At 34.4% G+C, this 17378-nt stretch overlaps 2 protein-coding genes across 2 annotated transcripts in view; one reads left to right on the top strand and one right to left on the bottom strand.

Annotated features, from left to right (window-relative positions):
* Positions 1-848, top strand: part of LOC126890352 (laminin subunit gamma-1-like) — a 255953-nt gene extending 255105 nt beyond the window's left edge. Inside the window, exon 14 of the mRNA XM_050659222.1 lies at positions 319-848. Within this exon, the coding sequence (XP_050515179.1) occupies positions 319-660 (342 nt within the window). The 3' untranslated portion in view covers positions 661-848. The remainder of the gene's footprint in view (positions 1-318) is intronic.
* A 13639-nt stretch (positions 849-14487) lies between these two features.
* Positions 14488-16437, bottom strand: LOC126890351 (52 kDa repressor of the inhibitor of the protein kinase-like). Its single transcript, XM_050659221.1, has 2 exons — positions 14821-16437; positions 14488-14721 (listed from the first exon to the last, which is right to left on the bottom strand). Exon 1 carries the CDS (start codon positions 16425-16427, stop codon positions 15069-15071), a length of 1359 nt encoding a protein of 452 aa, XP_050515178.1. The 5' UTR covers positions 16428-16437; the 3' UTR covers positions 14488-14721; positions 14821-15068.
* Between the last annotated feature and the right edge of the window lie 941 nt (positions 16438-17378).

Raw genomic sequence — 17378 nt, 5'->3', positions numbered from 1 at the left:
ACTAGTATCAAAAAAACAAATGAGAAATTACGTCTCTTTCTAAAAAATACCCCTAGACTTTTCCGATGTGTGTATAAGTGGAGAGGACTAAAGGAAGTTACAAAATACAACAAAAATGCCAATAATATTAACTATACATTTTATACATTCTAGTTTTAAGTTGAAATAATACGTCAATTAGACTAAGTGATGCGGAAAAATATTCACTTAGGCTAGGGGAATGTAATACAAAATATATTTTTTTATAATTGTTAAGCATGTAGGCCTATGGCTTCTTAAAATAATTAGGTAGGTACATACTTTTTGTTTTTGTTGTAGGTGGGAAATGCTGGAAAAGACACCGACGAAACTTCTAAAAAAGTTAAAGAACTTCTTCAGAACGTGGAAAATATTATCAATGAACTGACAAATTCGCCCAACATAGACGATACCGAAATTAATAGATTGGAAGAAGCCATTCAAGATACAGAAAGACAACTTCAAGAATCCCAACTTGAAGATAAGTTGATCCACCTACAAAAAGAGCATGACGACCAATCCAATTTGATTGAACAGTACCATATTGACATACAAAAATTGCAAGCTGATGTTGACAACATTGAGGCCATAGTTAATGCATTACCCGAAGGATGCTTCCGGAGGGTAGAATTGGAACCATAAAACTGAATGCAAATTTATTATAAAAGATACCAAAGATCGAGTTCTTAGTTTTCTATTTATTTTGTATTAATGTACATAAGAACCGAATTTCCCTGAAATATTTCGACTTAAGATCAGTACTTACTTATACATGTTTTTAAAATTTTATACAGTGGTATATATCTTATAAATAAAATGTTTCCAATTAAGTTCATGTATTTAGTAGTCTTTATATACCTACTCAGTTGTGAAGACCAAAACGGTATCCACGGCGATAAGAACATCTTTGGTACGGTTTGTATGGCGGAAGTGGCGAGCCCCGATTTTAGGGTTAGTATAAAATTAAATGTAGCGTCTGATTTAGAGTGGACGCCTACAAACAGCGCCCATTCCAGAATGGACGGCTGATAACTAACTCATCAACCCGCCTGGCAAGCGTGGTGTTTTAAATGCCAATAACCCCCTAAAGACACAAAAATTCGAACTTTAAAACAATTTCACACCAGGATTCTGGGGAGGGCAAAATAGCGACTGGAAAAACGCCAAAACTAAAAGTGTATGTACAGACAATACAGAGGTGGCCAAGCTCCTTGATAGTCTGAGCCATTTTTCAAAATTCGAAATTTTTCGCGAGCCGCATTTAAACAATGATCTAAAAAGTGTAAAAAAGATACATATTAAATTTTTCTCTCACTGTTTGGATTTTACAAATTTTAAAGTGAAATAAAATGGTTCACATTGTTGCTTCAAATATGAAAATAATTCTACTTCAGTATTTACTAATTCAAGATACATACTTTGATCCTTCGTCATCCTTCCATCTTTTTCTGGGGCGGCCTACTGATCTTCTATCGTCTCTCAAAAACACTGTCTTTAACACTCTGTCTTCCTGTGATCTACTACATGATCTGTCCATCTAATCCTAGCTTTTATATGTCTACCGATGTTTTCAGTACCACTCTCCTGTCAATTCATCTCTTTGAGAGCCAAATATCATTCTGAGAACTTTGCTTTCAAATACCAGCAGCTTATTTCTTTCCCAGTAGCTTGTTTATTTAATTTGTGATAACATAGTCGATCTTCAACAACTTGTCACTATAATCGGAGAATACAGTAAGACAATGGGATTAGAGATTTTTACCAGAAAGACCAAATTCATGATCATCTCCAAAATCATGAGTGCACTTGAAAACTTCACCCTAACACTGAATACTAAGTCCATTGAAAGAGTAAGCAAATTTAAATACCTGGGAACGTGGCTCTTTGAAGACTGGGTATCGGACAGGGAAGTAAAATGTCGCGTTGAGCAAGCTCGAAAAGCTTTCGTAAAATTCAGGAAGGTACGGACCTGTTTAGAGTTCGATCTTCAACTAAGACTAAGGTTGATTAAGTGCTACGTATGGTCGGTGCTGCTATATGGCGTAGAGGGCTGGACACTCAAAACGAGGGATATAAACAGATTAGAAGCTTTCGAAATGTGGCTTTATCGCCGTATGCCAAAGACACCATGGACAGCGAAAGCCACAAATGTATATGTCCTTAAAAGAATCAACCAGGAACGTCAACTTTTCGAAACCACCAATAAAAGGAAAACGGCGTATCTAGGTCTTCTTCTTCTTCTTGTGCCACTCCTATCGGAGATTGGAAATCATCAAGGCTACCCTGACTTTGTTTATAGCTGACCTAAAAAGTTCATTAGTGGTGCAGCCAAACCACTCTCTCAAATTCCGCATCCACGACATTCTTCTACGGCCTGGATTCCGTTTTCCTTCTATTTTTCCTTGCATTATATTTTGAAGTAATGCGTATTTATGACCTCTCATCAGGTGACCCAAATACTCGAGTTTTCTTCGTTTTATCGTTAATAAAATTTCTGGGTCTCTTCCTATCCTTCGTATTACTTCAATATTTGTGATTCTTTCAACCCAACTTATCTTCAGCATTCGACGGTAGCACCACATCTCGAAACTTTCAATATTTTTTATGTTGTTCTGTTTGAGAGTCCAGGCCTCTACACCGTATAATAGCGTGTTAAATACGTAGCCACTTAGCATTCTTAATCGTAAAGGGATGCTTATATCTCTGTTGCAGAAGAATTTTCTCATCTTTATGAAGGTGGCCCTGGCAATTTCGATACGTCTTTTTATTTCATTGTTTTGGTCTTCAGTTTCGTTTATTAAAGTTCCCAAGTATTTATAACTTGATACTTTTTCGTCTCTTACGTCTCTTGTAGAATGAGCGACTGCACCTATATTATCAGCAAAGGCCAACAATATGCCCAGAGTTTTGATCCTCGATTCGCAAATCCTCCTGTTACCTCAGATGATATTTTACTTATTACACATTCTAAGACCAAATTGAATAGCATCAGTGATAAGGGGTCTCCTTGTCCAAGTCCTGATGTTACACTTATTCTTTTATATTTGTTGTCAGTATCTAATTTAAGACATTTTAAAATACAAAAATTAAAAATAATTCAGGAACATTTATTGAGAGCCACAAATAATCCTTCAAAGAGCCACATGTGGCTCGCGAGTCACAGTTTGGCCACTCCTGCAATATAAGAACAAAAAAAGGTGTATGAGCTAGAAGAAGAACTTAAAAAAATCTAATGGGACATTGTGGATCTTGCAGAAACAACAAACAATAAAACTGAACTCTGGCAACACTGTATACTGGAAAGGAAATGACGATAATAGTAACGCTGGGGTTGGAATTCGTCATTCATAACAAGATAGTAAGACAAATATCGATAATGGAGGGTAATTCAAGACGTCGTCTATCCATCTTTTACAAGGCTCCTCTTGTTCTATTTCCTTGGAGCTTCCATCACTGGATTACGTTTAAAGCTCGATTGTCTGGTATTCTTTCTAAGTGAATATCTTCGCTCTGCTTTAGTTCATCCAGCTCATAGTTCATTTTAATTCTCCACGAACCATCGCTGCAATGGGTTGGTCGAAATGCCTTCCTTAATATTTTGTGCTCAAATATTTTATTCTCGGTTGATTTTCATCAGTGGTTGAGAGGGTCAACGTTTCACATCCATATCCATATGTGACCACTGGTCTAATTACTGTTTCGTAGATTCTAAATATCTAGAATTTAGTTAAGTATCTAACAAATATAAAAAAATTATCAACTGCGAATATAGAAGTATTAATATTTGTATCCAAACAATGGACTATTAGTGTGGGGGGAGGTAGAAAATCCTAGTCTTCTCAATCGATGGGGTCACTTACAAATCACCGAGGCAGCTCATTTTAGTAGGTATTTCTCAAAACCATTAGAGGTCCCGAAGGCTCCAATCAGAGTTCTGCAGGTGATCCTCGTTATCCTCCTTATTATTTGAAAATTGGAGTAGATAAATAATAGTCTTCCAGATCGATGTAGTCATTTACAAATCATTGAGGGTTCATTTCAAGCTCATTTGAAGACGAATTACAGACTTCAAAAGTTTTTCAAAACCGTGTCTTTAGTACAGTAACTTAGGTTAAGCAGAACTTACTGTTGCTATTAGAAGGTTCTAAGTAGCTTTAATACAAGAGCACTGGGTTTACTAGGGCCAAGTAATAGCTATTTGTATAACAAGGGAGGAAAGTGCTACTTTTCCTCCCGAGAATGAAGTTTACTGCCCGACGCGTAGCGGAGGGCAGTAATCATTCGAGGGAGGAAAAGGCACTTTACTCCCATGTTATACATATGATTTTTCCACCTTCCTCAAATATCAATTAATTTTTTCATTTTTAAATAATTTATTTATGTAACTAACTGACAAAATTTATTAGAGCACTAAAACTAACAAGTAGGTACAGTATAACTGTCAACTGTCAAATATACGTCAAATTATTAATGTAAACATTGTTAAATCAAAATAATAATTTACTGTTTTTACCATTCTGCAAAATACAGAGTAATAAACGTTAAAATGTATAGATACTTACGTAATAGATAATAGAATATTACATAGGGCGTCAATAAGTCATTTCATCAATGACATACCATGACGTCACTTTTACTTTTCCTCCGTAGGGAGGACAAGTACTTTCCCTCCCTAGGGAGGAAATACCATAAAAATTGTGCATCTAAGGAAAAAACTATATAAAACATTTTTGTAGTTTATGAAAAATCAGAGAGATTCATTTTTTCATAAATCTTCAAGTTTTAATAAAAAAAGAGATGGTAGGTGAAAAAAATTTTTTTTGTGGATGCTAAAATCAGTGTATTCAACTTAGAATAACAGAAATTGTCGATTTTATGGGTATAATGCTACGAATACCTTTTGTAGTGCTTGAAAAGACCTTTAAAACGAGAACTGTTAAATGCATTTTAAGGAAAAATGAGAAGTATATTTAACCCCTTATCTAAAAAGTTGGACGGGTTTAAAATGAATTGTTTTTGAAAAGAATAAGATCAAATTATAGATCGCAATTTTAAATTATCTTAAAAATCTTCTTTTTCTCCATGTAATTCGAAAGTGATAAGAGATACGTAAAAAATACCTTACAAAAATGTAGGTTTTCTTTTAGATAACAATTTTATTTTTCTTTCATTACTGTATCTCATTATCATTTTCGAGTTACATGGAGAAAAAGGAAAATTTTAAAAAATTTAAAAATGCTCTCTATAATTTGATCTTACTTATTTCAAAATCATAACATTTTAAACCCGTCCAACTTGTTGAACATAGAAATAACACTATAGTAAAAGGTATTGTAGAAGCAAAATGATACATTTAATTCTGGTGGATTAGGGGTTAAAATATATATACTTCCCATTTTATCTTAAAATAAATTAGTCATCCTTTTTTGTTGCACCATATCTCGCTTAGTTTGAATGTAATCGAAATTTAACAGTGCGGTCGTTTTAAAGGTCTTTTCAGGCAGTACTTACAAAAGATATTGATAGCAATATACCCTTAAAATCGACCATTTCTCTGTTATTAAGTTGAACACACCCATTTGAGCATGCACAAAAAAATTCTTTTCACCTACCATACCTCTTTTTATGTTATCACTAGAAAACTTATGAAGGAACGAATCTCTTTGATTTTTCATAAGCTACAAAAATGTTTTAAATAGTTTTTTTTTGTTAGATGCATAATTTTTAAGGTATTCGCAAAAAACCGTCCGAAAATCCGACATTTTTCAATGAAAATGGCAAATTTTCAACCACGAATAACCCAAAAGAATTCAGTTTAAAAAAATTATAGAACACTGCTCTCGCCGCCTTTGCGGTGCTGCCGACGACGGCCCAATAATCCCTAAATTTACGACTTCTGTACTTTTTGAATGAATAGTGTTAAGAAGGGTTTATGCTCCACATCTGAGAGTACTGATGAAGAAATTGAAGAGTTTTACGAACAATTAGACGAAATCATAAAAAACCTAAAGAAACAAGACATAACCATGGTAATGGGAGATTTTAACTCCAAAATAGGAAAAGGCGAAGTCAGTGACGTAGTTGGCAAGTATGGGTTGGGAACAAGAAATGAACGAGGTGATCGACTAATACAGTTTTGCCAGGAGAAAAACTTAATTATCACTAATACTTGGTTTAAGTTACCATTAAGAAGATTGTACACTTGGAGGTCACCACAGGACAGGACCCCCGTAAGAACTACTGGCGCCTGAGTGCAAAAAAGGATTTTGGCACCCCTTAAGGCATTTTTATATTTTTTTTATTTATTTTTTTGAAGGTAGGTGGTAGGTGCTTTAAATAATGCAAAATAGGTACAAATAACACCATAGCAAACCTTAATTGAATAAGGTTTAAGGGGCTTTACTGAATAAATTCTGCTGGACCATCTTGTCACACTTAGAGGGTTTAAACTTAAACCAAAAACATTTTTTTCTCACCCCACCCACAACATCCCACCTTTTTGTAGATGACGAACCCAGAGTACAGCGATTCAAATTTTGCCCATTTAGACGGGACTGTATCGTCGCCGCCGTTAGCGAAATTATTCCGATTTGATTTTTTGCACAAACTTACTCAAAAAGAGGTCCCTTATAACAAATCCACTGGGTGCCAGGCGGTGCTGTGGTCGAAAAATTGTTTAAACATTTTTTTTAACAAATTCACAAAAAAATTTTTTTCATTTCGAACAAATTTTTTTTAGATAACTTGTAGGCCTGGATCTCGCGTACCAAAAAAAAGTTGATTAATAGCAAGCTGAAAAATTGTTAATAGCTTAACCGTGTCTAGTCGGACGAACTTTGATTTATGGGAACACTGGAACAAGGGAAGTTTTAATTGCGGAACAGGTTAAAAATTTGGAACGTCAGACTATGAAAACGTCCCATGTATTTTGTCGGACAGAACTTCCAATTGATTTGTTGCCCTTTCATTAAACTCTCATGCAAAAATCAGACTGCTATTTATCACCAACATAATTCCTGTCATTTAACATGTTCGACGTGTCGGACTTATTATAATGCCCAGTTGGCGATAAATACCGGTCTGATTTTTGAATGAGAATTTAATGAATGGGTAACCAATCAATTAGAAGTACTGTCCGACAAAATACATGTGACGTTTTTGTAGTCTGACGTTTCAAATTTTTAACCTGTTCTACATTTTAAACTTTCCCTGCTCCAGTGTTCCCATACATCAAAGTTTATCCGACTACACACTAGACACCGTTAAACTATTAACAAATTTTCAGCTTTAATCAACTTTTTTGGTACGCCCGATCCCTGTCTATTGGGTCATTCTGAGTAAAAAAGGTCCCTTGTCATTTTTCTCTAAAAGTGATTGTTGTCGAGTTATACGCGATTTAAGATTTGGAAAATGCGAAAATGGCCATATAACTCGACAACAATCAATTTTAAAGAAAAATAACAAGAGACCTTTTTTGTTCAGAATGATCCAAAGTATCTAAAAAATTGTTCAAAGTGAAAAAATTATTTTTGTGAATTTGTTAAAAAAAATTGTTTTTACAATTTTTCGACCACGGCACCGCCGGCACCTTGTGGATGTGTTATAAGGACCTTTTTTTTAGTAAGATTATGCAAAAAATCGAATCGGAATAATTTCGCTAACGGGGGAGACGATACAGCTCGGTCTAATTAGTTATTTGATAGGTATGCGATTTTTAAATCTTGTCGATTCATCATTTGAGCGCCACATAATCGTTCGCTTATTAGCCCAGTAAATGAACGGGAAATTCGGCGATACCGTGTAATTTTCAGGGGCAACTCCGAATTGCATGAAAATTTGGATTTAGGTTCTACTTACCCTCCACTTCAAAGTTGAAATTGTGCCGTTGGTTGCTTTTACTTGGGGGGTGGCAATCGCCCCTTCTCGGGGGTGAAAAAACATAAGTTCAAGATAACACCGAAAATGGATAAATTGAGTGATTTTAAGCAACTTTTGTTCTATAGAGTTTTTTACTTAAGTCAATACTTTTCGAGTTATTTGCCATTGAAAATGTTGATTTTTCGACAAAAAAACTACGTCTTCAGACGGTTTTTCGCAAATAACTCAAAAAGTAAATATTTTATCGAAAAAAATATCCTTAGCAAAAGTGTAGCTTATAGAAAACTCAAAAATTGTGTATCAGTAAAGTCTATCAATCAAATAAAAACAAAGTTGTAGCTCATGAAAAATACGTTCTTATTCGTCTAATTCCAAATCGAATATTTCAAGGTGAAATCACCGAAGAATTAAGCACTTTTCATGAAAAACCCATTTAAACTTTTTTAAAGTGTTTATAAAAAACTTTTTTTTTAATTGTTAACAAAAATTTTAGCATTAAAAATAAGCAAGTTACGCTCAAAATAAAGTTGGTCCTCTTTTTTTTTTTGTAAAAAATCATGAAAATCTCGCCGTGTTTAGCTCCCCAAATGAAATTAATCGCTACCGCTTTACAAACAATTTACTTACCTATCTATTTTTATATGATCTGTCAGTCTCACCGGTTTAAAGAGTTTATTTTTGAAAGGGGTATAAGACAAATATAAGAGAAAGCTTGAATGGGTCACTAATCACGAGTGTATGCAAATTTAGAACAGCCATATCTTAACCAATTTTTGTCTTACGGAGAAACAAAATGAAACTAGCATATTTATAATAGCAAAACCTACATTTTTTTACTCTTTAAGATTTTTCTTATCACTAATACTTTTTAAGTTATTTTGAAAAAATGAAATTTTTCAAAAAATTTTAGAATTTTTTTTTTACTATAAAACCAAATGTTTTCAAAAATAAGCACTTCAAACCAATCAAACTTACAGATCATATAAACAATACACATACAGTTAAAATAGATGGTAAAGCCAAACGATTAATTTCATTTAGGGTGCTAAATAGAGGGACGTTTTCACGATTTTTTTTTACAAAAAAAAAGGGGCCAACTTTTTTTCAGTATAACTCGTTTATTTTTGATGCTGTAAACTGAATAGTTTAACTATATAACTGACTGAATTGTTTGAGTTTTGGACATTCTCCGGCATTTTCCAAATCTTAAATCGCGTATAACTCGACAACAATCAATTTTAGAGAAAAATGACAAGGGACCTTTTTTACTCAGAATGACCCAATAGACAGGGATCGGGCGTACCAAAAAAGTTGATTAAAGCTGAAAATTTGTTAATAGTTTAACGGTGTCTAGTGTGTAGTCGGATAAACTTTGATGTATGGGAACACTGGAGCAGGGAAAGTTTAAAATGTAGAACAGGTTAAAAATTTGAAACGTCAGACTACAAAAACGTCACATGTATTTTGTCGGACAGTACCTCTAATTGATTGGTTACCCATTCATTAAATTCTCATGCAAAAATCAGACTGGTATTTATCACCAACTGGGCATTATAATAAGTCCGACACGTCGAACATGTTAAATGACAGGAATTATGTTGGTGATAAATAGCAGTCTGATTTTTGCATGAGAGTTTAATGAAAGGGCAACAAATCAATTGGAAGTTCTGTCCGACAAAATACATGGGACGTTTTCATAGTCTGACGTTCCAAATTTTTAACCTGTTCCGCAATTAAAACTTCCCTTGTTCCAGTGTTCCCATAAATCAAAGTTCGTCCGACTAGACACGGTTAAGCTATTAACAATTTTTCTTGCTATTAATCAACTTTTTTTTGGTACGCGAGATCCAGGCCTACAAGTTATCTAAAAAAAATTTGTTCGAAATGAAAAAAATTTTTTTGTGAATTTGTTAAAAAAATGTTTAAACAATTTTTCGACCACAGCACCGCCTGGCACCCAGTGGATTTGTTATAAGGGACCTCTTTTTGAGTAAGTTTGTGCAAAAAATCAAATCGGAATAATTTCGCTAACGGCGGCGACGATACAGTCCCGTCTAAATGGGCAAAATTTGAATCGCTGTACTCTGGGTTCGTCATCTACAAAAAGGTGGGATGTTGTGGGTGGGGTGAGAAAAAAATGTTTTTGGTTTAAGTTTAAACCCTCTAAGTGTGACAAGATGGTCCAGCAGAATTTATTCAGTAAAGCCCCTTAAACCTTATTCAATTAAGGTTTGCTATGGTGTTATTTGTACCTATTTTGCATTATTTAAAGCACCTACCACCTACCTTCAAAAAAATAAATAAAAAAAATATAAAAATGCCTTAAGGGGTGCCAAAATCCTTTTTTGCACACAGGCGCCAGTAGTTCTTACGGGGGTCCTGTCCTGTGGTGACCTCCAAGTGTACAATCTTCTTAATGGTAACTTAAACCAAGTATTAGTGATAATTAAGTTTTTCTCCTGGCAAAACTGTATTAGTCGATCACCTCGTTCATTTCTTGTTCCCAACCCATACTTGCCAACTACGTCACTGACTTCGCCTTTTCCTATTTTGGAGTTAAAATCTCCCATTACCATGGTTATGTCTTGTTTCTTTAGGTTTTTTATGATTTCGTCTAATTGTTCGTAAAACTCTTCAATTTCTTCATCAGTACTCTCAGATGTGGAGCATAAACCCTTCTTAACACTATTCATTCAAAAAGTACAGAAGTCGTAAATTTAGGGATTATTGGGCCGTCGTCGGCAGCACCGCAAAGGCGGCGAGAGCAGTGTTCTATAATTTTTTTAAACTGAATTCTTTTGGGTTATTCGTGGTTGAAAATTTGCCATTTTCATTGAAAAATGTCGGATTTTCGGACGGTTTTTTGCGAATACCTTAAAAATTATGCATCTAACAAAAAAAACTATTTAAAACATTTTTGTAGCTTATGAAAAATCAAAGAGATTCGTTCCTTCATAAGTTTTCTAGTGATAACATAAAAAGAGGTATGGTAGGTGAAAAGAATTTTTTTGTGCATGCTCAAATGGGTGTGTTCAACTTAATAACAGAGAAATGGTCGATTTTAAGGGTATATTGCTATCAATATCTTTTGTAAGTACTGCCTGAAAAGACCTTTAAAACGACCGCACTGTTAAATTTCGATTACATTCAAACTAAGCGAGATATGGTGCAACAAAAAAGGATGACTAATTTATTTTAAGATAAAATGGGAAGTATATATATTTTAACCCCTCATCCACCAGAATTAAATGTATCATTTTGCTTCTACAATACCTTTTACTATAGTGTTATTTCTATGTTCAACAAGTTGGACGGGTTTAAAATGTTATGATTTTGAAATAAGTAAGATCAAATTATAGAGAGCATTTTTAAATTTTTTAAAATTTTCCTTTTTCTCCATGTAACTCGAAAATGATAATGAGATACAGTAATGAAAGAAAAATAAAATTGTTATCTAAAAGAAAACCTACATTTTTGTAAGGTATTTTTTACGTATCTCTTATCACTTTCGAATTACATGGAGAAAAAGAAGATTTTTAAGATAATTTAAAATTGCGATCTATAATTTGATCTTATTCTTTTCAAAAACAATTCATTTTAAACCCGTCCAACTTTTTAGATAAGGGGTTAAATATACTTCTCATTTTTCCTTAAAATGCATTTAACAGTTCTCGTTTTAAAGGTCTTTTCAAGCACTACAAAAGGTATTCGTAGCATTATACCCATAAAATCGACAATTTCTGTTATTCTAAGTTGAATACACTGATTTTAGCATCCACAAAAAAAATTTTTTTCACCTACCATCTCTTTTTTTATTAAAACTTGAAGATTTATGAAAAAATGAATCTCTCTGATTTTTCATAAACTACAAAAATGTTTTATATAATTCTTTCCTTAGATGCACAATTTTTATGGTATTTCCTCCCTAGGGAGGGAAAGTACTTGTCCTCCCTACGGAGGAAAAGTAAAAGTGACGTCATGGTATGTCATTGATGAAATGACTTATTGACGCCCTATGTAATATTCTATTATCTATTACGTAAGTATCTATACATTTTAACGTTTATTACTCTGTATTTTGCAGAATGGTAAAAACAGTAAATTATTATTTTGATTTAACAATGTTTACATTAATAATGTGACTTATATTTGACAGTTGACAGTTATACTGTACCTACTTGTTAGTTTTAGTGCTCTAATAAATTTTGTCAGTTAGTTACATAAAAAAATTATTTAAAAATGAAAAAATTAATTGATATTTGAGGAAGGTGGAAAAATCATATGTATAACATGGGAGTAAAGTGCCTTTTCCTCCCTCGAATGATTACTGCCCTCCGCTACGCGTCGGGCAGTAAACTTCATTCTCGGGAGGAAAAGTAGCACTTTCCTCCCTTGTTATACAAATAGCTATTACTTGGCCCTAGTAAACCCAGTGCTCTTGTATTAAAGCTACTTAGAACCTTCTAATAGCAACAGTAAGTTCTGCTGAACCTGAGTTACTGTACTAAAGACACGGTTTTGAAAAACTTTTGAAGTCTGTAATTCGTCTTCAAATGAGCTTGAAATGAACCCTCAATGATTTGTAAATGACTACATCGATCTGGAAGACTATTATTTATCTACTCCAATTTTCAAATAATAAGGAGGATAACGAGGATCACCTGCAGAACTCTGATTGGAGCCCTCGAGACCTCTAATGGTTTTGAGAAATACCTACTAAAATGAGCTGCCTCGGTGATTTGTAAGTGACCCCATCGATTGAGAAGACTAGGATTTTCTACCTCCCCCCACACTAATAGTCCATTGTTTGGATACAAATATTAATACTTCTATATTCGCAGTTGATAATTTTTTTATATTTTTTAGATACTTAACTAAATTCTAGATATTTAGAATCTACAAAACAGTAATTAGACCAGTGGTCACATATGGATATGGATGTGAAACGTTGACCCTCTCAACCACTGATGAAAATCAACCGAGAATAAAATATTTGAGCACAAAATATTAAGGAAGGCATTTCGACCAACCCATTGCAGCGATGGTTCGTGGAGAATTAAAATGAACTATGAGCTGGATGAACTAAAGCAGAGCGAAGATATTCACTTAGAAAGAATACCAGACAATCGAGCTTTAAACGTAATCCAGTGATGGAAGCTCCAAGGAAATAGAACAAGAGGAGCCTTGTAAAAGATGGATAGACGACGTCTTGAATTACCCTCCATTATCGATATTTGTCTTACTATCTTGTTACGAATGACGAATTCCAACCCCAGCGTTACTATTATCGTCATTTCCTTTCCAGTATACAGTGTTGCCAGAGTTCAGTTTTATTGTTTGTTGTTTCTGCAAGATCCACAATGTCCTATTAGATTTTTTTAAGTTCTTCTTCTAGCTCATACACCTTTTTTTGTTCTTATATTGCAGGAGTGGCCAAACTGTGACTCGCGAGCCACATGTGGCTCTTTGAAGGATTATTTGTGGCTCTCAATAAATGTTCCTGAATTATTTTTAATTTTTGTATTTTAAAATGTCTTAAATTAGATACTGACAACAAATATAAAAGAATAAGTGTAACATCAGGACTTGGACAAGGAGACCCCTTATCACTGTTGCTATTCAATTTGGTCTTAGAATGTGTAATAAGTAAAATATCATCTGAGGTAACAGGAGGATTTGCGAATCGAGGATCAAAACTCTGGGCATATTGTTGGCCTTTGCTGATAATATAGGTGCAGTCGCTCATTCTACAAGAGACGTGAGAGAGGTGTTTTCAGGACTCGAGGAAGAAACAGGTAGTCTGGACCTTCTAATAAATGGAGAGAAGACGAAATACATGCTAGTAACCAAAAGTCCCAGACCAAGAGTTAGGCAGAACGTAACTATTAATGACCATAACTTCGAAGTACCTAGTAAAAGAGTTTAAATATCTAGGGGGCGGTAATCACAGATGACAACCACATAACAAAAAAGGTCTCAGAAAGGATAGCTGCTTGGAATAGAGCATTATACTCCTTTTCATCAGTATTAAGATGTAAGCTGTTAAAAAGACAAGCTTAATTAAAACTTATTATTATGTTAAAACCAATTATTCGCCCAATTGTTACATACAGAAGTAAAACATGGACTCTACATCAGTGGGAAATAAATCTTCTTCTTCACATGCAAATTCGCTAATGGATGTTAGCGATCACATTTTTAGCGATCAACTCTCTGTTTCTTGCAATATGTATCAGAGATTGTATGTCGTTAATCCCTGTCCATTGCCTTATGTTTCAGAACCAGGACATTTTCTTGCATCCCATTCCTCTCTTGCCTTCAATTTTACCCTCGATTATAAGTTGAAGGAACTGGTATTTTTCATTTCGCATGATGTGACCTAGATACGCCGTTTTCCTTTTATTGGTGGTTTCGAAAAGTTGACGTTCCTGGTTGATTCTTTTAAGGACATATACATTTGTGGCTTTCGCTGTCCATGGTGTCTTTGGCATACGGCGATAAAGCCACATTTCGAAAGCTTCTAATCTGTTTATATCAAGGGCGCCCACAGGATATTTCCTCAGGGGGGACAAAGGGTATTGAAACAAAAAATACAAGAAAAATTGTTTTGCTGTTTAAAACGCAACACGGTTAGTGTCAGTAAAATGTTACTTAAATAATAATTGAATTCTTCTGGTGTCCATCGCAAATAAATCAATTACTTTCTGCATGAAGTTTTCTTTATTTTCTTTTATTTTTCTTCTGTGTACAGATAACAGGCATAGCCCAATTAAACGATTGTTCGACATCGTATTCCTTATCCAGGTCTTCACACGTTTGAGAGTGCTGTAAAAAAGTATCGAGGTTGTTATATTGTAATGTAAGTTTTAGAAGAACTGAAACACATGGATAAGAATATAACGTAATAAAATTATAGTTAGTTACCTGAATGATCGCTCGATGGTGCAAGTTGTTGGTGGCAGACAAAGAGCTATTTGGATGGCTTTTGCTACTGACGGCAAAAAGCAGGCATGCTCATGCTCAAGAACCTCTATTAAGTTCAGTTTTTCCAAGGCTTTGGCATCTATCTCCGTGTTTTTCCAAAGGTCGAACCACAGAATTGATTGCTCCTTAAAGTTGTCTAATAATTCACAATACGTGCTGTTTATATTGTTAATAGACTTTTCAAAATCTTACTTAGAAAGATCTTTCATGATTTTAGGGTGCAGATTGAAAATTTCAAATGATGGTTTGTTTCTATCTGAAAACCTATCTTTCAACGATTGAACCAAAGAATCCAAATAAGGCAAGAAAATGGACTTTCTATAGTATTCGTTGATAGTCTGGGTAGAGTGATTTCGTCTGTGAACCTGTCTCGCAGCAACACGAGGACATGTGAGCTCGATTCCAAGCTTGTTTGCTGTTTTTTCAACATTTGCCATAATGTTATCAAACTCTTTTTCTCCATTTTGTCGGTCTGAACTGAATAGCTCAGTAACATTCTGAATGTGTTTTGATATCTTCAAAATATCTACACTGACACCTTGTAACATTTGCGTAACGATTTCTAACTTGGCAGAGTATTTGGCAATCACATGTAGACATATCACAAATGCTGTATTTGTAACTGCGCAATGAAGCTGGAAAGCTTTCTGCCTTGTGTCACGGTTACCTTCAGTCGATAGAGTCTGAAGTGCTTCAGCGATGCTAACAAACTGCTCACTAAACTTTCGAATTGCTTTATATTTTTCGGTCCATCTGGTTTCACATAGTTTTTGAAGAGTTCCCACTATTGCCCTTCTTTGGCCATTCTGCCGAAAAAATGTTATAACTTCTTTAACTGTGCCAGTTGTATTCCTGATTTGTGGTATGTCATTTAAATTATTGACTATTAAATTTAGCCGATGACTGGCGCAATGAAAATATAGAGCTTTTGGGTATTTCTCAGTTATTCTTTTATGTACTCCAGTTATTTCCCCAGCCATTGTACTACCACCATCATATCCTTGGCCAACTGCATTTTCCAAGTTCAAGCCCCAATTTGTTAATGTTAAAGTAATAGCATTTGCTATATGTTCAGCATCTAAACTTTTTAATGGGGTGAAATCAAGGAAGTCTTCTCTGATGCAATTTTCACTTTTATCAAAATATCTCACGCCCAGAGAGAGTTGCTCTGTACCAGTAATGTCCATTGTTTCGTCTGCTAAAATGGAAAATATTTCATTATCATTGATTTTTGTAACTAACTCGTCTCTTAAAACCGTTGCACATAAATCAATGATCTCATTTTGTGTCCTATGGGAAATGTACATTGCATTTTTCGGCGCATTTTTCAGATGGTCTTCTAAAACAGAATCACCAGCTTCTTTCCTAAAATGTAAAAGGTTATTGAACACAGCATCCTCATTGGTATGACCTCTTAATGGTAAATCATGTAGTGCACTAAACAAAATTGAAGAAACAATGGATTTTAGTTTCGCTCTGTTCGATTCAATTTGCTTGGCCAAACCATAATTTGCAAGACATTCAACATTTTTCTTTTCATTTTTCATGACAGATATAAAGTTACTGGAGTTTTCAGATGCTTGTCTGTGCCATTCAGAGTTCATATGCGATTTAGCATTTTCATGAAACTTTCTGAAATTGGTGAATGGGCGATTTATAAAGCCGCTTTGATAACTACCATGGGTTACGCGGGGCCTAAACAGTACACACAACTTGCATAACCCACCTTTAACTTCTTTTGAATAAGCTAACCAGGGGTACGTATTTAACCATTCATGGATAAATGGTCGTTTGCCATCGTCAATATCATACTTGAAATTGTAACATTTATCTGGCTTCCCTGGGTTTGTTAACAAAGTAAATTTCAAGCGATCGTTCAAGCTACAAATTTTATTAGTATCAAGGTAGTTCCCAACATCCAAATTTAAACTGTCTTCAACAATCGCAAAATTATCCGATGCGGTGGCCGTTACAACGTTAGTTTCTCTTTGAGAGGCGGATACAGCTGACTCCAAGCTAGATGGCCCTGCTACAGCTAAATCATTTTGACTGCATACTATACTACTGTTTTCGGTACTGTTCGGTATGTCAGATCCATCATCAATTTTCAGCCGCTTGTTTGGCTTGTTAAAGAACTTCCTTATGTCCATTTTTCTACAAATACAGTAGGCTAATTAAATTGATGCATTCAATCAGCTAAGTGTTAGGTGTCAAATAAATTAACGCATTTAACCGGGGAGTAGGCCGATAAATGGACAGAATAAGACCAAATGGATAATTTAGTTGCATTGAAAAATATTTTTAAAACCTTTTAGAGAAGTAAAAAATTCATCTAAGTTAATTAAAATTTGTAGATTAAAATACCTACCTTGCACAGTTGAATATCTCAACTGCGATACAGGAATAACTTATTTTCTTAAAGTAGGAAGGGTACTTATAAAAAATGTTATTACTTCAAGCACAATTTTTGAAATAAATATTGTAATTGTACTTCATAG

Source organism: Diabrotica virgifera, chromosome 8, assembly GCF_917563875.1.
Source record: "Diabrotica virgifera virgifera chromosome 8, PGI_DIABVI_V3a".
In the NCBI taxonomy this organism is placed as follows: Eukaryota; Metazoa; Arthropoda; class Insecta; order Coleoptera; family Chrysomelidae; genus Diabrotica; species Diabrotica virgifera.
Note: the sequence above shows the minus strand (reverse complement) of the source record. Positions and strands in the feature narration are given on the sequence as shown.

Excerpts from the sequence above, each read along its gene's own strand:
- LOC126890351 (XM_050659221.1), bottom strand. The coding sequence starts at position 16,427 with ATGAAAAATGAAAAGAAAAATGTTGAATGTCTTGCAAATTATGGTTTG.